Source organism: Lacerta agilis, chromosome 14, assembly GCF_009819535.1.
Source record: "Lacerta agilis isolate rLacAgi1 chromosome 14, rLacAgi1.pri, whole genome shotgun sequence".
In the NCBI taxonomy this organism is placed as follows: domain Eukaryota; kingdom Metazoa; phylum Chordata; class Lepidosauria; order Squamata; family Lacertidae; genus Lacerta; species Lacerta agilis.
The window spans coordinates 1,988,845-2,011,328 of record NC_046325.1 but is presented as its reverse complement, the minus strand read 5'-3'; the positions used below and the strand labels follow the sequence as shown (position 1 = coordinate 2,011,328).

General features: G+C 53.1%; 1 protein-coding gene across 1 annotated transcript in view; it reads left to right on the top strand.

Annotated features, from left to right (window-relative positions):
• ZAN (zonadhesin) overlaps positions 1–22,484 on the top strand; it is a 33,754-nt gene that overhangs the window by 5,863 nt on the left and 5,407 nt on the right. Inside the window, exons 8-22 of the mRNA XM_033170203.1 lie at positions 2,334–2,581; positions 2,965–3,145; positions 5,008–5,122; positions 6,013–6,107; positions 7,343–7,519; positions 8,397–8,599; positions 9,372–9,516; positions 11,028–11,272; positions 11,580–11,744; positions 12,824–12,951; positions 13,934–14,205; positions 15,719–15,927; positions 17,270–17,414; positions 19,784–20,034; positions 22,032–22,161. Of these exons, the coding sequence (XP_033026094.1) occupies positions 2,334–2,581; positions 2,965–3,145; positions 5,008–5,122; positions 6,013–6,107; positions 7,343–7,519; positions 8,397–8,599; positions 9,372–9,516; positions 11,028–11,272; positions 11,580–11,744; positions 12,824–12,951; positions 13,934–14,205; positions 15,719–15,927; positions 17,270–17,414; positions 19,784–20,034; positions 22,032–22,161 (2,709 nt within the window). The remainder of the gene's footprint in view (positions 1–2,333; positions 2,582–2,964; positions 3,146–5,007; positions 5,123–6,012; positions 6,108–7,342; positions 7,520–8,396; positions 8,600–9,371; positions 9,517–11,027; positions 11,273–11,579; positions 11,745–12,823; positions 12,952–13,933; positions 14,206–15,718; positions 15,928–17,269; positions 17,415–19,783; positions 20,035–22,031; positions 22,162–22,484) is intronic.

Genomic DNA, 22,484 nt, shown 5'->3' with positions numbered 1-22,484 from the left:
CCCACAACCACCACCAGTGGACCCAGCCCCACAACCACCACTGGACCCAGCCCCACAACCACCACCAGTGGACCCAGCCCCACAACCACCACCAGTGGACCCAGCCCCACAACCACAACTGTGACCAGCCCCACAACCACCATCGGGACTAGCCCCACAACCACCAGTGAGCCCAGCCCCACAACCACAACTGTGACCAACCCCACAACCACCACCAGGACTAGCCCCACAACCACAACTGTGAGCAGCCCCACAACCACCAATGGGACCAGCCCCACAACTACCACCAGTGGACCCAGCCCCACAACCACCACCGGGACCAGCCCCACAACCACCACCAGTGGACCCAGCCCCACAACCACAACTGTGACCAGCCCCACAACCACCAGTGGACCCAGCCCCACAACCACCACCGGGACCAGCCCCACAACCACCACCGGGACTAGCCCCACAACCACCAGTGAGCCCAGCCCCACAACCACAACTGTGACCAGCCCCACAACCACCACTAGTGGGCCCAGCCCCACAACCACAACTGTGACCAGCCCCACAACCACCACCAGTGGACCCAGCCCCACAACCACCACCAGGACTAGCCCCACAACCACTAGTGGGCCCAGCCCCACAACCACCACCGGGACCAGCCCCACAACTACCACCAGTGGACCCAGCCCCACAACTACCACCAGTGGGCCCAGCCCCACAACCACAACTGTGACCAGCCCCACAACCACCACCGGTGCCACGTCCAGCCCGTCCACAGTGGCCCCCAGCCCCACTACCACCTCCACCCCTTCGCCCTCTACTACTACTACAACCACCACGGCGAAACCCCCTGTGCCGCCTGCAGGTGAATACCTTTGGGGGCCCCCTAACGGCAGGGGAGGGGCCTGGACTCAGGCAGCTAAGTTACAAGTGGGGAAAGGGGGCTCCTTTCCTGCAAGATGGGAACTATGCCCAGTTTTCAAAGCAACAGTCAATAGCGACAAGGAAAGTTACTGTGCAGCAGCCGAGTTTGGGGTGGGGAGGCAGAGGATCTGGGCTGCCCAGGAAAGAAGGGAGATCAAATGCCAGAATGTCGGGGTCCCTGGGAAGGGGACCCCCTACCTGGGGAATAACCCATCTTGTCCAGCATCCTGTTCTCACAGCAGCCAGCCAGGTGCCCCAAAAGGGAACCCCGCAGGCAGGATCTGATCATGAGATCCCTCTCCCCTCCTGGCATTCAGAAGCATTGCTGCCTCTGAACGTGGTGGCCGAGCGTAGCCATCCTGGCTAGTAGCCATCAATCCTCCTCCATGGATTTGCCCAGTCCTCTTTTAAAGGCAGCTAAGTCGATGGCCGTCTCTGCCTCCTGTGGGAGGGAGTTCCCTAGTTTATCTATGTGCTGCGTGAAAGACTTTATTCTGTGTGTCCTGAATCTCCCAACATGTAGCTTCAGAAGGAGAAGGCTGTATTATCAGAGTGAGCCAGGACTCCTGGGTTCTTTAGAGAATAATTATTATGGACCAAGAGGGGGCCTCTGGGCTTATTCGGGGGGGGGGGGGTACATTTCCTCTGTCGTAGAAGAAATGAATTTATTTAGTTGTTTGGACTGTTTCTACCCTACTTACTAACCAGTGAACTCAGGGCAGCTTAAGATCTATTAATAAATAAAGGAATGTAAAAGATTTACAATCACAAAACACGCAACAAAGTAAAAGTGTGGAAATATAGGAAGCTAGACCTTTAAAATACCTCCTTCTGAGTATACCTTCTCACTTCCTTTAGCATAGAAAAAAGACCACTCCTCTGTTAAGTTTTAAATGGTTTACTTACAAACTTTTCAAAGGTCAGGTTCGTGTGCTTCCCCATGCAGCAGCAGTAAAACACAGGCAGCAAAACCTAGGATGTAAACCGCCGTGGGTATTGTAAAAGTAGAAAGACGATATACAAATTAAAAGAGAACGAATGAATGAAGGATAGTTCCAAAGTTCCAAAGCGGCAAAAGATTCTAAATCATTTGAAAGCTAGGAGAACAAAGAGTTTGGTAGGGCTTTACCTAGCTAAGCCTGGCAGGACAGCTTGCTACTCTATGGTATTAACCCCTTTGTGCATTAATTAGAGTTGAGCAAGTTGGTTATATGAGACTGCAGTGAGGAAAAGTTGCTCTGTACATGCTCAGGGTAGGGGGAGGGCAAATGAATTTCAAAGGGAAACCCCTTTCAGGTTGCCTCCTGGCCTCATGGTGGTGACATCGGGTGATTGGCACATGGCCCACAAGACTTACGGGTGTCCTTGGGGTGCTGAGACCCCCTCGCCCGCTTGCCCCGACTCCTCCCCTTCCCTCCCCACAGATCAGGAGACCTGCACCATCTCCGGAGACCCCCACTACGCCACCTACGACGGCCGCCGCTTCGACTTCATGGGCACCTGCACCTACCTTCTTTCCGCCCCCTGCAACGCCACCCCGGGGCTGCCCACCTTCAGGGTGGAGGCCACCAACGAGCACCGAGGCGACAACAAGCAGGTCTCGTACGTCAAGTCCGTCAGCGTGGAGGTCCATGGGACACGGATCGGGCTGCTCAAGGGGCGCAGAGTCACGGTGAGTCCCTTCCACCACGTTAGGAACGTCAGAAGGGTCTGGCCACCAGATCAGGTCCAGCACACAGTGGCCAACCGGTTTCAAGATTCGAACACAAGAGCTGCTCTCCCCTCCTCAGCCCTGGGATAGCTCAGCCGGTTGAGCACGAGACTCTTCATTTCCGGGTCATGGGTTCGAGCCCCATATTGGGCAAAAGATTCCTGCGTTGCAGGGGGTTGGACTAGATGATCCCAGTGGTCCCTTTCCAACGCCACAATTCTACGATTCCTGCAACTGGGATTGAGAAGCGTTGCTGCCTCCTATATCCTGACTCTTCCCACCGTCTGCCCCCACTTTGATGGCTCCTCTCAGCCTCTCTCTCTCTCTCTTTCTTTCCAACGCAGGTGGACGGCCAGCGAGTTACGTTGCCGGTTTCCCTGGCCAGTGGGCGGGTGTCCGTGCGGCTGAGCGGCACCTTCGTCCTGATCCAAACGGACTTCGACCTCTGGGCGCGCTTCGACGGGAACCACCACGCGGAAGTCTCCGTCCCGGAGGCCTACTTTGGGCAGCTCTGCGGCCTCTGTGGTGAGCAGAATGGATGGGGCGGGCGGCTGGGTGGGGAGAAAGGAGGCCTAGGAGGGGGGGGGACACAGACCCCCGGGATGTGAGCGGGGTCAGGGAAGGGGTTCCACAATTTGTTGACGTTGCGTTGTGCGGAGAAGGTCCCCGCTTTGACCTCCAACCAGGGCAGCCTTCCCCAACCTGGTGCCCTCCAGATGCTCCCATCATAGCATCATGCATGGTGTGCGGCCAACAGGAATGGTGCTCTAAACTCCTGGTTTCCTGAGGGGTAATGGATATATAGTCCTGGAAAAGCAACAATGCAATATTTTATTTCCAACTCTCACAAAAGAGGTGGGAAACCTTTTCAGAGGCGAGTAATATTGCCAGTGGTGGTGGAAGAAAGAGCCCCAAATGGGCAGGGCACCCCGTTTTCTCTCGCTTTCTCTCCTCCATCTTCAGTGGCGTCGCTAGCCTCAGTGCTGCTGGGGGCGGCGGCAGCGCAGAGGCACCCCCTGGGGGAGGGGCACGACGCGCGCGCCGTGACGTCATCATGACGTCACGACGCACGTGTATACAGAAAGGGGGGATTTCCCCCTTTCCGAGGCTTTTTTTCGGCGGGGGGGGTGGTGGTGACCAGCGAGGAGGGGGTGACGGGTGACCCCCACCTCGCTGGTCGCCCCCCCCCCGCCGAAAAAAGCGGCGGAAAGCGGAAAAAGAAGTAGAGCGGCGCTTAAACGCGCCTGCTCTGCTTCCTTTCCAGGCTTTCCCCGCCCCCCCCGCGGTTTTTTTCGGCGGGGGGGGTGACCAGCGAGGAGGGAGTGACAAGGGTGACCCCCACCTCGCTGGTCGGCCCCCCCCGCCGAAAAAAAAGCGGCGGAAAGCGGAAAAAGAAGCAGAGCGGCGCTTAAACACGCCTGCTCTGCTTCCTTTCCAGGCTTTCCCCGCCCGCCCTCCCGCGGTTTTTTTCGGCGGGGGGGGGTGACCAGCGAGGAGGGGGTGACAACCCCCCTCGCGGGTCGCCCCCCCCCGCCGAAAAAAAGCGGCAGAAGCACCCCATCCATGTGCTGCTGCTCCGGGGGTGACGGAGGGAGCGGCGGCGCGTGGGAGTGGCGGGAGGGGCCGCTGCTTGACACCCCCACCCGCCGCTGCTCACCCTGTCACTGGGGGCGTCCCGCCCCCACCGCCCCTCCCCAGCGACGCCCCTGTCCATCTTAAATCACAGTAACGCCATACATTTAAAGTGATATGATACCACTTTGAACAGTCATGGCGTCCCCCAAAGGATTCTGGGAGCTTTGGCTCGTTAAGGGTGCTGAGGCCTGTATGGAGCGCCCCCCCCGCCCACATTTCCATCCCAGAACTACAATTCCCAGAGTGGTTTAATAGTCAATCCCTCTTCCCAGCTATGTGCGGATCGTTTTGGCTACCCCTTTCTGAACCTTTTCCAATACCCCTTTTGCGAGGCGGGGCGGCCAGAACGGTGCGCAGCGTTCCAAAACCGGTCCTTGTGCTATAGTTTTCAATAACAGCATTAAGATGCCCGCAGATTTGTTTCCCATTCCTTTCCCCAGTAATACCGCTTTAAACTGTCACGGCTTCCCCCAGGGAATTCTGGGAGCTGTAGTCTGTTGAGGGTGCCGAGCCTCATTAGGGGACACACACACACACACACACCAACCATTTCCCTTTCACAGATTAAGCCACTCTGGGAATTGTCTCTCCTAACCAAGCACAGCTCCCAGAATCCTTTGGGGGAAGACATGTTTGGCATCATGGTGTTTTAAACGTATGGCGCAAACGTTGCCTTCGAAGGTAGCTCTTCTCTTCCATTCTCCTTGCGCCCCTCGCTGACGATGCCCCGCATTCTCCCCCCGCCCCCCCAGGGAATTACAACGGACAATCTTCTGATGACAACCTGATGCCCGACGGCGCCTCGGCCGGAAACGATGCCAACAAGCTGGGCGAGAGCTGGCAGGTCCCAGGCGCCACAGACCCAGGGTGAGTCCGCCACAGTCTGACCTAAAATCCTGGGCCGCATTTTAATTTCTGGGACCTCATTGGGGAGAGCGGGCCGCAGACAAGTTAGGGTGAGGAGGATTCCTAAAATAGATCTTCTGCAATGCAAATGCCGGGAAGTCCCCTCTCCTTGGGCAAAAAAAAATGAAAGGCACAAATACAGGATGGGTGACACCTGGCTTGAGAGCAGTACATGTGAAAAGGATCTAGGAGTCTTGGTAGACCATAAACTTGACATGAGTCAACAGTGTGATGCAGCAGCTAAAAAAGCCAATGCAATTCTGGGCTGCATCAATAGGAGTATAGCATCTAGATCAGGGGAAGTAATAGTACCACTGTATTCTGCTCCGGTCAGACCTCATGTCCAGTTCTGGGCACCACAGTTCAAGAAGGATACTGACAAGCTGGAAGGTGTCCAGAGGAGGGCAACCAAAATGGTCCAAGGCCTGGAAACGATGCCTTATGAGGAACGGCTTAGGGAGCTGGGTATGTTTAGCCTGGAGAAGAGAAGGTTAAGGGGTGATATGATAGCCATGTTCAAATATATCAAAGGATGTCCTATAGAGGAGGGTGAAAGGTTGTTTTCTGCTGCTCCAGAGAAGCGGACACGGAGCAATGGATTCAAACTACAAGAAGATTCCACCTAAACATTAGGAAGAACTTCCTGACAGTAAGAGCTGTTCGGCAGTGGAATTTGCTGCCAAGGAGTGTGGTGGAGTCTCCTTCTTTGGAGGTCTTTAAGCGGAGGCTTGGCAGCCATCTGTCAGGAATGCTTTGATGGTGTTTCCTGCTTGGCAGGGGGTTGGACTGGATGGCCCTTGGGGTCTCTTCCAACTCTAGGATTCTATGATTCTGATGTGCCCATTTTACAGCTGCACCAACTCAGGAGACCCCGGAGAGTGTGACAAGGACATCGAGGCGGATGCTAAGAAACCTACTAGTTGCGGGATCCTCACAGACCCTCAAGGTGAGATTTGGGTTCCCTGGAGAGGAGCCTGGCTAGCAGCGTTCCCACAGGAGAGCCAGGACTTTCGAGAGGGGTTGTTTGGGGAGGTTACAGGTAGAGATAGACACATACGTCCGTTTTTGTTCTCTGCGTTTCTTGGTTTTGCAATCTTCATCTCTCCTCGGCAGCTTTCGTTTAATCCTCTTGAAAATTTGCCCGCATTTCGGTGTGACTTCTTCCTGTTGTTACGAATATTAAACTTAATTGTTTTCCTTTTCGGTAAGAGTAACTAACAGATAATGTTTTGCATGCAGCTTTGCCCAATGTACACGGTTTTTTCCAAGGGTTTCGAATGCATTTTTTGTATGTTATTATATTATTATTTGGGGGGGGGGGAGTACACTTGTTGTTTGGTTAAAGAACAGCAACACAAAATTCAGAGGATTTCAAATTTCGAAGAACAGCTGCGTTTCAGTTCGTAATATTTGTTCAAAAGGTGCAAATTAGGTAGCCGCCTCATTAGCATGCAGACAAAATCAAATTCATCATTCCTCCCTGGCTGCAGGTGGTATTTCAATATTGGAGCCAAAACTAACAAAATGGGACAAATGGGGTTCTACAGCTACGCAGGAGTAACTAGTCATGGTACCACTCTATTCTGCCTTAGTCAAGCCACACTTGAAGTCCTGTGTCCAGTTCTGGGCGCCCCAGTTTAAGATGGATGTCGACAAGCTGGAAGGTGTGCAGATTTCTGGAAACCGAGGGTCTGGAAACCAGAACGGTTGAGGGAATTGGGGATGTTTAGCCTAGGGAAGAGGAGACTGAGGGGGGACAGGATAGCCACCTTCAAATACCTGAAGCGCCGTCACATGGAAAATGGAGAAAGCTTGCTTCCTGCTGCTCCAGAGGGTAGGACCCGAACTAATGGATTCATATTGCAGGAAAGGAGGTTTTGACTAAACTGTAGGAAGGACGTTCTGACGGGGAGAGGAGTTCAGCAGCGAAACAGGTGCTCTGGAAAGGTGGCGGGGCTCTCCTTCATTGGAGGTTTTTAAGCAGAGGTTGGATCTGCCAGGGATTCTTCAGCTGCAATCCCTCCATTTCAGGGGGCTGGACTAGAGGACCCTTGGGGTACCCTTCCAATTCCTGGGTCCTCTGCAAGGGAAGGACAGACTCTCGGGGACCTTACAGTAGCCTCCACCCCACCCCACCCCGGTGTGGGATCTTTGCTCATTAACTCTCCTTCCTCGCTCTAGGTCCGTTTGCCCCATGCCATAGCAAGGTGCCCCCCGAGGGGGCGTTTCAGAACTGCGTGTACGATCTCTGTGGCACCGGGGGGGACACAGGCTCTCTCTGCTTCGCCCTGCAGTCCTACGCCGACAGGTGCGCCCAAGCCGGAATTCCCATCGCCTGGAGGAACAACAGCTTCTGCCGTAATTATTTTCTCTCATTTATATATGTCCATCCCGGCAGTCGTAGGCTGCCCGGCAAGCAGGTTCAAGAAAGCCGATTGTTCATAGTTAAACTGTGGAACTCCCTGCCACAGGAGGCAGGGATGGCCACCAACTCGGATGGCTTGAAAGGAGGGTTGGACCTATTCACAGAGGAGGAGGAGAGGGCTAACGGTGGCTACTGGCCACAGTGGCTCGGCTTCCCTCCTCGGTTGGAACCAGCCATGTTTCTGAATCCCAGTTGCTGGAAACCGCAGGAGGGGAGAGGGCTATTGCACCCAGATTCCTGCTTGCAGGTTTCTCTTTGGGGCATCTAGTTTGCCACTGTGAGAAATGGACTAAATGGCCCCTCTGGCATGATCCCGCACGCTCTTCTCATGCTCTTATACAATGAGCTAAAATGACAGCAAAACACAAAGGCACTGATAGAGCCCACCATGTGCATATCTTCTGGATAAACCTTCTGTGTGTCCCTGCTGTTCCTTGGGACCCTATTCATAGCTTACATTTATTTGTTTTCGGCAATATCGCCCAAGTGCAGTGTCAGACTTTGCTTAGATCAGCAAAGCACCATTGAAAGACTTCAAGGGCTACTGTGCCTTTGTTTAAAAGCTTCTTGTTTGCAGGTTCGGCCTGCTCTATTGCTTCCTGTTCGACGCGGCTGGAGTTAGTGATGCGGCGCGGGGAACAGGAAGCAATAAAATGTGCTGGAGTTGCAAAATAAATAAATGAATAACTCTCGTTCTCAAGAGAGGACGGCTGGCATCGTTGCTTTATTCATTTATTCAAGCTTCTTTCTTTCTTTCTTTCTTTCTTTCTTTCTTTCTTTCTTTCTTTCTTTCTTTCTTTCTTTCTCCAGCCCTGAACTGCCCTCCTGGTAGCAGCTACACATCTTGTGGGCCAGCCTGCCCTGCCACCTGCATTGAGCCCACCTCCAGGAACAGCTGCGACCTGCCCTGCGTGGAGGGCTGCGCCTGCAACGAGGGCTTCGTCCTCAGCGGAGACCAGTGTGTCCCCCTCAGCCAGTGTGGCTGCACAGACCCCGGCGGGCAATACCATCCGGTGAGAAGTGGGGGGGAGGGCCCAAGCGGGCAGTACCTTCTGGTGAGAGGGAGAGCGGGACAGAGGGGTTTGTCTCCTCCAGATGACCCAGTATTCCTGGGTTTTGTGAAAAGAGAGGCCTGTTATTCCTGGCTTCCTTCATCTCATGGTGCTTTAGGTAAAGGTAAAGGGACCCCTGACCCTTAGGTCTAGTCGCGGACGACTCTGGGGTTGCGGCGCTCATCTCGCTTTACTGGCCGAGGGAGCCAGCGTACAGCTTCCGGGTCATGTGGCCAGCATGACTAAGCCGCTTCTGGCGAACCAGAGCAGCGCACGGAAACGCCATTTACCTTCCCACCAGAGTGGTACCTATTTATCTACTTGCACTTTTGATGTGCTTTCGAACTGCTAGGTGGGCAGGAGCAGGGACCGAGCAACAGGAGCTCACCCCGTCGCGGGGATTCGAACCGCCGACCTTCTGATCGGCAAGCCCTAGGCTCTGTGGTTTAACCCACAGAGCCACCCTGCTTTACCGAGTGGCATAGGCAAAGCAGACAAGTGTCCCTTCTCCCCAAAATGCCCATTTTCGGGTCACCACCCTGTGATATTCTGTAGGGTGCAGAACCACGAGCAGTGATCCAGCTGTTCTTACCCAGGGGACCCTTCGTGTAACCTGCTCTAGGGTCCTGGAAATGAAGGTTCTTGGGTGCTCCTCAAGGTGGGTTAGGATGGGGTTCACAGCAGGACACCCGGGTCCTTTCCTCACTGACCCTCCCTCCTGTCTGCTCCTCAGGTTGGTGAGAGCTGGATGGGGAACAGCAACTGCACCCAGCGCTGTACCTGTGCCCCCCTCAACAACATCACCTGCGAGGAGTGGAGCTGCAGCCCCGTCCAAGAGTGTCAGCTCGTGGAGGGGCTCCTGGGTTGCCAAGACACCGGTAAGGCCCCTCTTTCTCTCTTGGCCCTCCCCCCAAAGCCAGCTGGACAACAGATCCCTGCAGCAAAGGCACCCTGCCCCCCAACACCGGAGTATTGCACACCTGCAGATTATAGGAACCTAAGGAGGGAGGGGACCTGGGGTGCACCAAAGCAGCTACTTTTATAAAGGTTCTGAGCCAGCGCTCCAGCGCTCCTCGGTCCAACCTGCACCTCTGGGGTTTACTCGGAGTGTAGAGTCAGCCCACGCTCTCTCGGAGTCTCTCCCAGACCTCAGAAGAGCGCTCCGGTCTCTTGCAACTCCAATCCTAAACTCCCGGCAGCCTGAATGCCAAGCGCCCAGGGAGGTGGGGATTCCAAAACCCTGGGGTCGGCAGCCACACGCGCTTCAGCGGTCAAATGAAGGAACTTTATTAGGAATAAGAGGTAGGGGGGAAAGCAGGCGGGAAGTCAAAACAGAATGCAAAACAAACCTGAACACTGTGGCTCTAAAACGGAACCAAACCTAGCCTATATCAAGTTTACTCACCAAGAATCAGCCAGGCTGGCCAGCTTCATAGAAAGGCACAACTGGATCCCTGGTGTCAGGGGATCCCCTAGATCAGTAGTGGCGAGCCTTTTAGAGACCGAGTGCCCAAACTGCAACCCCAAACCCACTTTATCGCAAAGTGCGATTTACGCCCCCGTGTATAAGACGCCTCCTATTTTGGGGGGGACTCAAATTTTAGAGAATGGGGAGAGATGGCCCAAAGTTGCTGAGCTTTTTTTGGTGGGGGTTACACAGCGTTCTGCAGCCTTTTTTGGCGGGGGGGGGGGGGAAATCCAGAAAACCACTAACACACTTAGAAAATCCCTCGCGTCAGCACAGTCATAGAATCATAGAATCATAGAGTTGGAAGAGACCACAAGGGCCATCCAGTCCAACCCCCTGCAACATGCATCTGCCCGCTCACCAACAGCAGAGCGCCAGCTGGTTGGCGGGCGCACAACTCCTCCGAACGCCGCTGTGGGCAGAGCTTGCTCTAGGGAGCACTGGCGGCAGGGGGTGGGGGAGAGAGCGGCTGGCCACTGTGTCTGCTGGGGCGATGGCGCGGGTGCCCGCAGAGAGGGCTCTGAGTGCCCACTCTGGCACGCGTGCCACAGGTTTGCCACCACTGCCCTAGATCCTTATCCGACAGCTGGGAAAGCTCTGTCGGTAGAACCTGAAACTCTTAATCTCAGGGTTGTGGGTTTGTTTCCCCCTGCAGTTGTACAATTCCATGGTTCTGTGTTGGGAGGGGAAGAAGCTGGAATAATAAGCCACTTGGATTTTTAAATCCCCTCTCATGAGAGAGGGGACTCCTGGTTCTTTCCAGCCAGGTGTCTCACTCCTTTAAGTGCCCTATTGGCATGTGAAGGGGACTGGCAGGGCATACCTGACATAGATAGGCTAAGAGCAATGGTGAACAGCTCCCACCCTAGAGAAGGGGGGCCGACGCCTTGTGTCCCTGACCCCCCTCCCTTTCCCCTCCAGGAGTGGCTGTCTGCCACGTGGCCGGCGACCCCCACTACTACACTTTCGATGGCACCATGGTCTCCTTCATGGGCACCTGCACTTACACCTTGGTGACGGTGTGCCACAGCGACCCTCGACTCCCGGCCTTCAACATCACCGCCAAAAACGAGGAGCGGGGCCAGCCCGAGGCCTCCTACCTCCGCCTCGTGACTGTGGAGGTCGCCGGAGCCACCGTCACCCTGCAGAAAAGTCGGCGGGTGCTGGTAAGGGCTCTTGCCCGAATTCAGGAGGGCAGAAGCGGAAGTTGTTTGCGGGGTGGGTGGGAGGGAGGGCTCCTGTGGAGGATGTCGAACGTCGGAAGGTTCAGGACAGGTAAAAAAGGAAGTCATTCTTCATGCAGCGCGTAGCTGAACTATGGAACTCCCTGCCACAGGAGGCAGTGATGACCGCAAACATCGCTGGGTTTAAAAGAGGGTTAAACAAATTCTTGGGTGGTGGGGAGATGGGATATAGATGGAATGAATGAATGAATGAGGCCTCGTTCCACCTCGATCTCTCGTCTCGCCACAGATAGGTGGCCAACGTGTCCGGACCCCCGTGGAGGGCCGCATTCCTGGCGTCTCCATCACCACCAGCGGGATCTACGTGGTCCTGGAGACCGATTTCGGGCTGGTGGTCAAGTTTGACGGAAACCATCACCTGGAGATCCAGCTGCCGGGAACGTACTTTGACAAGGTAACTCGCGATGGCTGCGCTCTGCTTCCGAAGGCCAGTTGCTGGGAGCCCCAGGAAGGGAGAGTTCCTGCTTGTGGGCTACCCATAATGGGCATCTGCTCAGCCACTGTGGGAACAGGATGCTGGACTAGAGGGGCCGTGGGCCTGATCCAGCAGGCTCTTCTCGTGTTCTTACCTGCATGCCCAGTGTCAGTTTGCATTTCTTCGTCCAAAAAGTATTGATCTGATGTGTGGAGATCTTCCCTGTTCTGCTTCATTCAAGGGGGTTCTGGAAGGTTTCTTCTCTGTGTGAAAGAAGGTTATTGTTTGGGTTATATACCTTCCGAGAAGCTGAGTACAGCTGGTTGTTCTGTATGTAGTGCTAAGTTTTAGTCTCATTATAAGTTGTAAGTTTAAAGTTAAGTCTACTGCAACTGGGTTCTTTATGGACTGTCCCAGTCCTGAAAGTATTAGATTTGTGACCATTATCCTCATTTGCCTTCAGCAGCAGTAAAGCTCGGCTGGATGAATTGCCTCTGGCCTATTTTTTGGGAAACCTGCAATGTGTTTTAAGTTTTTCCGCCATGTGCAGCTCGTCACCCAGCCCACCCAGCCCTCTGACCCTCTCCTCCTCCCGACAGTCACTCTGCCGCATGCCCCTTCCCCTCTGAGCCCCCTCGCCATCTTCTTTGGACCACTGTTTTGCTTTGTTTATCATCCTGAGCACCTGCACTAATTTCCCTCTGCACTTTAGACTTTCCCAGTCTGTTTCCAAGCACTTTTTCTTTCGACCCGCCCTTTCCCCCGTGAAAACCCGCTCCTTAAAGCTATCAGAATTCCGTGGGAAACAGGGACACTTGTAGGACCTGCTTTGGTCTCCAAGTCTAAATGATTTCTGGGTCCCACCTGCGCCCATAGCTGTCAGCTTTTCCCTTTTCTTGCGAGGAATCCTATTCAGAATAAGGGAATTTCCCTTAAAAAAGGGGGAAGGTTGAAAGCTATGCCTGCGCCCCAAGAGCCTCCCTGATGGTTTTCCGTCTCCTTGCCGATTTAATGTGCCCTGCACGAAAGGCCATAGTATCCCCCCTTCTCGTCCCCAGGTATGTGGGATGTGCGGCAGCTTCAACAACCAGAGCGGAGATGACCTCCTGATGCCCAATGGACACTTGGCCGCCAACGCCAGCCAGTTTGGGAACAGCTGGAAGGCACCTGGGGACGCTGACCCGGGGTGAGGAGGCAGGGGCGCGCGATGGCGGGAGGACGACGGAGCACACGGCTTAGTCAACAACTCCCTTGGGCTGCCTTTGAGGGCCCGTGCGCACAGCGAGGGTTTTGAGGAGGTTGCCGCGGGCGGCAGTCACAAAATGGCCGCCGTGGCAGCGGCGTGACGCAAAATGGCTGCCACAAAGGCGGCCAAGATGATCAAGGGACTGATGAAGGACGGTGGAGGGAGTGGGGGGTATGTTTAGCCTAGACTGAGAGGGGATAGGACAGCCATCTTCAAAAATCTGAAGGGATGCCACACGGAAGATGGATCAAGCTTGTTTTTTTCCTGCTCCGGAGGGTAGCAGGATGGCTTAAAAATTACAAGAAAGGCGATTCCGACTAGACATTAGGAAGAACTTTCGGACTCCTTCAGAAGGTGGTGGGCTCTGCTTTAAGTAGAGGTTGGGTGGCCATCTGCAAGGGATTTTTTTAGCTGCGATTCCTCCATTTCAGGGGGTTGGACTAGATGACCCCTGGGGGTACCTTTCAACAATCCTGCAATTCTATGACAGAAAGCTTTCCCCTACATTATCATCTATGTTGTGTGATTAATGACGGACGAGTCAAGTTCTTCCCAGACCAGTTACTTCCCCCTCCCATCAGTGTGGCGTAGTGGTCAGAGGGTCAAACTAGGACCTGGGAGGGACCAGGGTTCAAATCTCCACTTGGCCACTATAAAGCTCCCTGGATGACCCTCAGCCTTACCTACCTTGCAGGGTTGTTGTGAAAATAAAATGGGGGGTGGTGAGAACTATGTACGCCACCTTAAGCTCATTAGGGGAGAATAGGTGGGGTACAAATTATTTAGTTGTCATTCCTGCATTGCAGGTGGGGGGGTTGGACTAGATGACCCTTGGGGGTCCCTTCCAACCCTACAGTTCTGTGGTTCCATTAAATGTTAAATGAACAAATAGCACCCTCGCTCCCTCCCTCCTTGCCCCCAGCTGCCAGCCGGACAACCGCGAGGACCTGGAGCCCCCCTGCTCGGCCCAGGAGATGGAGCGCCTTCGCGGCCAGTGCCGTGAGATCCTGGGGCCCAAGTACCAGCCCTGCCACGCCACCATCGACCCCCAGCCCTTCTTCCAGAACTGCCTGTTCGACATGTGCGAGTACCAGGGCATGGCCTCCGTGCTCTGCGACAACATCCAGTCCTACGTGGAGGCCTGCAAGAGCCAAGGCGTGGACAGCATCTCGTGGCGGAACAGCACCTTCTGCCGTGAGTCAAAGGCCCCCCCCCCCCAAAAAAAGTAGATTACACCAACCAGCAGTGAGGAGGCCTCCTTCCACAGGCTTGCAAGCTCAAAGCGACGCGGGTGGCGCTGTGGGTTAAACCACAGAGCCTAGGGCTTGCTGATCAGAAGGTCGGCGGTTCGAATCCCTGCCACGGGGTGAGCTCCCGTTGCTCGGTCCCTGCTCCTGCCCACCTAGCAGTTCGAAAACACGTCAAAGTGCAAGTAGATAAATAGGTACCACTCCAGCGGGAAGGTAAACGGCGTTTCCGTGCGCTGCTCTGGTTCGCCAGAAGCGGCTTAGTCATGCTGGCCACATGACCCGGAAGCTGTACGCCGGCTCCCTCGGCCAGTAAAGCGAGATGAGCGCCGCAACCCCAGAGTCATCCGCGACTGGACCTAATGGTCAGGGGTCCCTTTACTTTTACCTTCAAAGGCGTTCCTCACGGAGGAGAACCCTCGCTGCCAAGCTCAGCTGGAAGCAATTGCAGAAGCAGAACCTGAAAGCAGGAATCTTTTAATCAAAGTGGCAGGTGACCCTTTTCGCTGCACTGGCCCGACTTTTAATTACTATTGTAGATCCTGGGCATTGCCGGATGGTATAGTACTATTCAAGGTCATGTCCCCATAGAACATTTAAAGCACTATTATAACACTTTTAACAGACATGGGAAATCCAAGGAAATCTAGAAATAACCCAGGCATTTGGGAGCTGAAGGATACTGTGCCTGGCACCCCTGAGATCACTGGATGAAACAGTGTTTTTAATTGTAACTCAATCAATCAAATTGTTGAGGGTGCTGGGAATTGTAGTTCAATGAGGTCAGCACCCCTGACAAAATATAGTTCCCAGGGTTTGTTTGTTTTTTGGAGGGTGTTGTACAAATTCAGCCAGTAAATCAATAAAAACTTGTTTTGGTTGAGGGTGCTGGGAATTGTAGCTCGGTGAGGTCAGCGCCCTTAACAAACTACAGTTCCCAGGGTTCTTTGGGAGGAAAGCCGAGGTATAAGAGCGCTCTCAGCGTATGAAGCAGATGCCGTAGCAAAGCCCTGCTTCTGTTATGCTTCCGGCTGATTGCGGGGTGGGGGTGGGGGTGGGGGAAGCAACCTATTAGCCCAGGGGGCGGCAATCTTTTTCAGCAGGGGGCCGGTCCACCGTCCCTCAGACCTTGTGGGGGGCCGGACTATATTTTGAAGGGGGGAAAATGAACGAATTCCTATGCCCCACAAATAACCCAGCAATGCATTTTAAATAAAAGGATACATTCTACTCATGTAAAAACACGCTGATTCCCGGACTGCCCGCGAGCCGGATTAAGAAGGCGATTGGGCCGCATCCAGCCTCCGGGCCTTAGTTTGGGGACCCCTGTATTAGCGCCTGAAAGAGCCACACTGCCATATGGTATATGTTCCCTAGGAACCATTCCTTTGTTGCTGTACGTAGAAAATACCTCTAGTCCTAAAAGCCTCTTCCCCGCTCCCCCCTTCTATCCCCTGCAGCCCTGCCCTGCCCCACTCACAGCCACTACACCGAGTGCTCCTCTCCCTGCCCGGCCACTTGCTCCAACCTCTACGCCCCAGCCAGCTGCCAGCGCCCCACAAGCTGCGTGGAGGGGTGCGCCTGCGACCGGGGCTACGTGCTGAGCGACGACAGCTGCGTCTTGATGCGGGACTGCGGGTGCCTGAGCGCCCAGCACGAGTACTACAACGTAAGTGGGACTCCCAGCATGGTTGCAGCAGCCGAAAGGGTGCCCCAAGGGCAGTCGTGGAATTGCAGGAATCTTTTGCCCAGTGTGGGACTCGAACACACGACCCTGAGATTAAGAGTCTGGGCTGATGGGAACAGTAGTCCGAATAATAATAATAATAATAATAATAATAATAATAATAATAATAATAATACAATAATTTATTGTTTATACCCCGCCCATCTGGCAGGGCTTCCCCAGCCACTCTGGGTGGCTTCCGACAAAATATTAAAATACAATAATCTATCAAACATTAAAAGCTTCCCAGGGCTGCCTTCAGATGTCTTCTATGGCACCGTATTTTTCGCTCCATAAGATGCACTTTTTTCCTCCTAAAAATTAAGGGGAAATATCTTGTCGTCTTATGGAGCGAATGGTGGTCCCTGGAGCTGAATTGCCCAGGGGCCAAAAGAGGATCATGCTTTTTATTTTACAAAGAGAAAAAAGGGGTGTTGAAAGGACCCCGCTCAGCAGCTGATCAGCAAGAGATCGGGAGAGAGATAAGAGTCCCAGCTCCCTTTCAGCCCCGCCCTCCATTGCTAAATGTGCTGCAGAGGGAGGTTGTTTGTTTCGCCAGCGACATGGGACTGGCTGATTAGATTATCTGTCTGGAAACTGTAGAAATGGCTCCCTTTCCTTCAGAAGCTGCAGAAATGTAAGTTGAACCCCATAAAAAATGGGGCTTTTCCCCCTTTGCAAAAGGAGCTTTGCTTTTCTCCCTTTGCTTCAGAAGCTGCAAAATCTTTAGCTGATCCTCAAAAAAAAAAACCAGGGCTTTTCCCTTTGCAAAAAAAAGCTGCAAAACTTTTAGCTGATCCTCAAAAAAACAGGGCTTTTAGAAGAGGAAAACCAGAAAAAAAAATTGTTTCCTCCTCTAAAAACGAGGTGTGCCCTATGGTTCGGTGCGCCCTATGAAGTGAAAAATACGGTAGTTGTTTTTCTCTTTGACATCTGGTAGGAGGGCGTTCCACAGGGCGGGCGCCACCACCGAGAAGGCCCTCTGCCAGGTTCCCTGGCTTCTCGCAGGGAGGGAACCGCCAGAAGGCCCTCGGAGCTGGACCTCAGTGTCCGAAACATGTGTCTTGGTTGCAGTCGGGATGATGCTCCTAAGAGAAGTCCAGATAACGAGGAACCTGCCACTCTTACAATAGCTTCCGCAGGTCATTTATTAAATGTGATGTTTTGAGGTCAAGCCTCCATTGGGCGATGGGAGAAACATGACTTCTGCCTTGCAGACTTGGGGACAGGTCTTGACGCAGCTCCCGGCACCAAGCCCCTAACCGCCTCCCCTCTTCCTTTGCAGCCCGGAGAAACCTGGGTGACGGCCAATTGCCTCGAACGCTGCACCTGCGTCGGAAATGGGAAGATCACCTGCCAGCCCTTCCGGTGCTTGGATGGGTCCGTGTGCGCCCTCAGCAGTGCGGGGCTTCGCTACTGCCGTCCAACCCGTGAGTGGGATGCGGGGACGGCAGGGGGAGGGGGCTGAGACAGCGGAGAGGAGGGGAACAAGAAGAGCAGCAGGCAGGGTCAGTCGGTCCAGCCGTTGGGAAAGGAAGTACTTCTCCAGCTGCCTAGGTTGGACTACCGCAATGCACTCTACTGTGGGGCTGCCCTTGGAGACTACTCGGAAACGCAGGCTGGCCCAAAATGCGGCAGCCAGATTTCTCGCTGGGGTTCCCTTTAGGGTCTCCTTTGTCAGCCCCGTTTTGAAACAGCTGCGCTGGACGCCATTTTGGTTCGAGGTGCCCACATTGGTGTTTCAATCCCTAAAGTGTTGAATTACAACATAATCTTATGACGGGCGGAGGAGTTTGTTCTCCGCTGAACCTTGGTATCGCTCCGATGCCTCAGATTCCATCATATCTGTCCTCTCTTTCCGTTGCGTCACATAGATTCGCATTTATCAAAGCAAGGTTCAATGTGTTTCCATCCAATGTACTGAGTTACAGGTTTTCAAAAGGCCAAGTTTCCGTTTTATGTGCTTGCGATAATAAATCAATAGAATCCCTTTAGCATATAATGCTTAATTGCCCCCTGTACACTGCATCTCGGGCCAGCATTTTGAATCCAATAATTTTGGAGATTGCTAATAAACCATCTGAATCTCATTTAGCTTATATGCTGCAAGATAATGACCTGCACCCAGGCCCTAAAGAACTCCTGCCCCAAATACCTGGAATGCCACCTCCTTCCCTACAGACCCTCTTGGGTACTGGCAAAGGGAGCTCCTCCTAGTAGTTCCCCTGGCCTCAGAAGTGAGAAGTGCTGGTGGTGACCAAGTAGGAGAGAGCCTTCTTGGTGGGGGGCCCTGAACTGTGAGCTCCCTCCCCATAGAGATGTGCCCACACCTTCATTGTGCAGTTCCCAGCGAATGCAAGAACACGCACCTCTTTTCCCTGGCCTCCTTCGATGCTCGAGGTGCATATTATTTTCCGGACAGGCCTTATTTCTACGATTGCAGCTTGTTTTAAACTGTTTTTAATACAGTGGTAGACTTGGTTCTCGAACGTAATCCATTCCGGTAGACCATTCGACTGCCGAGACGTTCGAAAACCGAGGCACAAAGGGCTGTCTGCAAGTTCAATTGAGAAAACTGAAAAGCACGCAGCGGAAGCCGTTCGACTTCCGAGGCGCGTTCGTAAACGGAAGCATTTACTTCTGCATTTTCGGCGTTTGAAAACCGAAACCTTCGGCTTCCGAGACGCTTGAAAACCGGGGTGCCACTGTACTGTGTTCTGATGTTACCACCCACCCTGGGGTGCTTTTCAAAGCAGTTTTCCCCATCACTTTCCAAGCAGCACAACATCCGTCTTTCTCTTTTCGGTGGCAATGTTAGGACGACCGCCTCTTTAATTGTGCAGACCTAAAGCCCAATTCGGCACTGGTGGTGGTGCTGAGTCAAAAGATGTCACGTCGCCATGAATGGGGAGAGTCCGTAGGTGCCCATCGGCTGGCAGAGAGGATGGCGAAATCACCCCTGCAATGCCCTGGCCTTGTCAAAATGGGCTGTGATTCTGGAAGGAACGGCTGTTTCCGAGAACGCCGTGGCCTTATTACGGAGGGAGAAAATTGCATTTGTCAGGAATTTAACATCCTGCAGATATTCACCCAAAAGGTTGTCAGTGATATAGGCTTCCGATTTTTGAGAAACAGTACAGGTGTTCTGGCTGGGGCCGATGGGAGTGTCAGTCCAAGATACCTGGACGTTAACAGTTTAGGGCTGAGCTGTTGTTTAGTCATTTAGTCGTGTCCGACTCTTCGTGACCCCATGGACCAGAGCACGCCAGGCACCCCTATCCTCCACTGCCTCCCGCAGTTTGGCCAAACTCATGCCAGTCGCTTCGAGAACACTGTCCAACCATCTCATCCTCTATCGTCCCCTTCTCCTTGTGCCCTCCATCTTTCCCAACATCAGGGTCTTTTCTAGGGAGTCTTCTCTTCTCATGAGGTGGCCAAAGTACTGGAGTCTCAGCTTCAGGATCTGTCCTTCCAGTGAGCACTCAGGGCTGATTTCATTAAGGATGGATAAGTTTGATCTTCTTGCAGTCCATGGGACTCTCAAGAGTCTCCTCCAGCACCAGAATTCAAAACCATCAATTCTAGGGCTAAGCTCGTTCATATATAATAAAATATGGTTTATGTTTAGGGATATCAGTTGGTCATGTTAAATTTATTTTTGCATTCCACCACCCCAATTATCATTTCAAAAAATAGCAATAGCGAGGGCTTGGCCTCGAGATATGGTAAGGACGTTGAGCCTGTGCAGAATGCTCACCTGCAACTTTCAGTTTCCTACCTTGGCTCTCTTTCTTCCCAGGATTCCACCAGTGCGTGATTTCAGGAGACCCGCACTACAACACTTTCGACAACTTCGCCCACCACTTCCAGGGGCGTTCCACTTACACCTTGACCAGGACCCTGGGTGACCTTCCGGAGTCTCTTGAACCCTTCTCCGTAGCGGGCAGGAACCGCCGCCGCTTCCCATTCCAAAGCTTCTCCTTCCTGCGCGAGGTCTACGTCGAAGTGTACGGCTACAGCATCCAGTTGCTGCAGGGAAGGAAGATGGCGGTGAGAGCCCAATTGTTGTTGTTGTTGTTTAGTCCTGTCCGACACTTCGTGACCCCATGGACCAGAGCACACCAGGCACACCTATCCTCCACTGCCTCTCGCAGTTTGGCCAAACTCATGTTGGTGTCTTCGAGAACACTGTCCGGCCATCTCATCCTCTGTCGTCCCCTTCTCCTTGTGCCCTCCATCTTTCCCAACATCAGGGTCTTTTCCAGGGAGTCTTCTCTTCTCATGAGGTGGCCTCAGCTTCAGGATCTGTCCTTCCAGTGAGCACTTAGGGCTGATTTCTTTGAGAATGGATAGGTTTGATCTTCTTGCAGTCCATGGGACTCTCAAGAGTCTCCTCCAGCACCATAATTCAAAAGCATCAATTCTTCGGCGATCAGCCTTCTTTATGGTCCAGCTCTCACTTGCATGCATCACTACTGGGAAAACCATAGCTTTAACTGAGCCCAATACGATGTGGCAAACTCTGCAAGACTTTTTTGGGGGGTGGGGTCCCCTCCTGCAGATCACTTGCCCCCTTAGCCAATGAGGACCCCCGTTTCCACCTCCTCCTGCTCTTAAACATTGATGCCATGTGAGCATTTGTGAAGCTGAACGTTGGACTATTCCGGACAGATAAAAGAAAGTCCATCTTTCCGCAGTGCAGAGTTGAACTGTGGAACTCCCTCCCACTGGAGGCAGCGATCGCCACTAACTAAGATGTCTTTAAAAGAGGACCAGACAGATTCATGGAGGAGAGGGGCCACTGTGAGGACAGGATGCTGGCTAGTAGCCATTGATAGCCCTCTCCTCCTCCATGGATTTGCCCAGTCCTCTTTTAGAGCCATCTGTGCTGGTGGCCGTCTTGTGGCAGGGAGTTCCGTAGTTTAACTATCTGTCCTAAATCGTCCAACATGCGGCTTAATGGGATGCCCACAAGTTCTAGTGTTACGAGAGAGGGAGGGAAAAAACACCTTTCTCTATCTCAACAATTCTCTAAACTAAGAAGTCCCAAACGCTGCAAACGTTTTCTTCGCTCCAACATCTTTATCAATGACTTGGATGATGGGCTTGAGGGCATCCTGATCAAGTTTGCAGATGACACCAAATGGGGAGGGGTGGCTAATACCCCAGAGGACAGGATCACACTTCAAAATGACCTTAACAGATTAGACAACTGGGATAAAGCAAACAAGATGAATTTTAACACTTGGGCAAAAAAAAAATAAAAATGAAAGGCACAAATATAGGATGGGTGATACCTGGCTTGAGAGCAGTACATGTGAAAAGGATCTAGGAGTCTTGGTAGACCATAAACTTGACATGAGACAACAGTGTGATGCAGCAGCTAAAAAAGCCAATGCAATTCTGGGCTGCATCATTAGGAGTATAGCATCTAGATCAAGGGAAGTAATAGTACCACTGTATTCCGCTCTGGTCAGACCTCACCTGGAAGACTGTGTCCAGTTCTGGGCACCACAGTTCAAGAAGGATACTGACAAGCTGGAACGTGTCCAGAGGAGGGCAATCAAAATGGTCAAAGGGCCTGGAAATGATGTCGTATGAGGAACGGCTTAGGGAGCTGGGTATGTTTAGCCTGGAGAAAAGAAGGTGAAGGGGTGATATGATAGCCATGTTCAAATATATCAAAGGATGTCCTATAGAGGAGGGAGAAAGGTTGTTTTCTGCTGCTCCAGAGAAGCGGACACGGGGCAATGGATTCAAACTACAAGAAAGAAGATTCCACCTAAACATTAGGAAGACCTTCCTGACAGTGAGAGCTGTTGGACAGTGGGATTTGCTGCCAAGGAGTGTGGTGGAGTCTCCTTCTTTGGAGGTCTTTAAGCAGAGGCTTGACAGCCGTCTGTCAGGAATGCTTTGATGGTGTTTCCTGCTTGGCAGGGGGTTGGACTGGATGGCCCTTGGGGCTCTTCCAACTCTAGGATTCTATGATCCCCTTGATCGTTTTTGATTGCCCTTTTCTGAACCTTCCCCTCCCTCCCTGCTTCCAGGTAAATGGCGTGATGGTCACCACCCCGTACTCCCCCCGGGACGGGCTCCAGATCACCCAGAGAGGCCGCACCATCTGCGTAGACACAGACTTTGGTCTCACCGTTTACTTCGACGGCCAGGACTTTGGTGGTGAGGATAAATGAGCACAAGGGGATAAGGGCTGCATCCTCCCTCCTGTAAGGTAATGGTGCTCGCTCAGGAACATCGGGACCAGGCCGGACCAGAAGCCACAAGCTTAGCCTCGCACCAACTCTGGCAGGCAGCATCTCAGAGTGGGTTTAAGGGCAGGGGTGCCGTTTCCCCCAGCTCAGGCAAAACTGTTCAAATGGCAAACTATTTCATTAAAATAGTTAAAATCATAGAATTCTAGAGTTGGAAGGGACCCCCAAGGGCCCTCTAGTCCAACCCCTTGCAATGCAGGAATCAAATGAATACCTTGGATCCCAAACGCC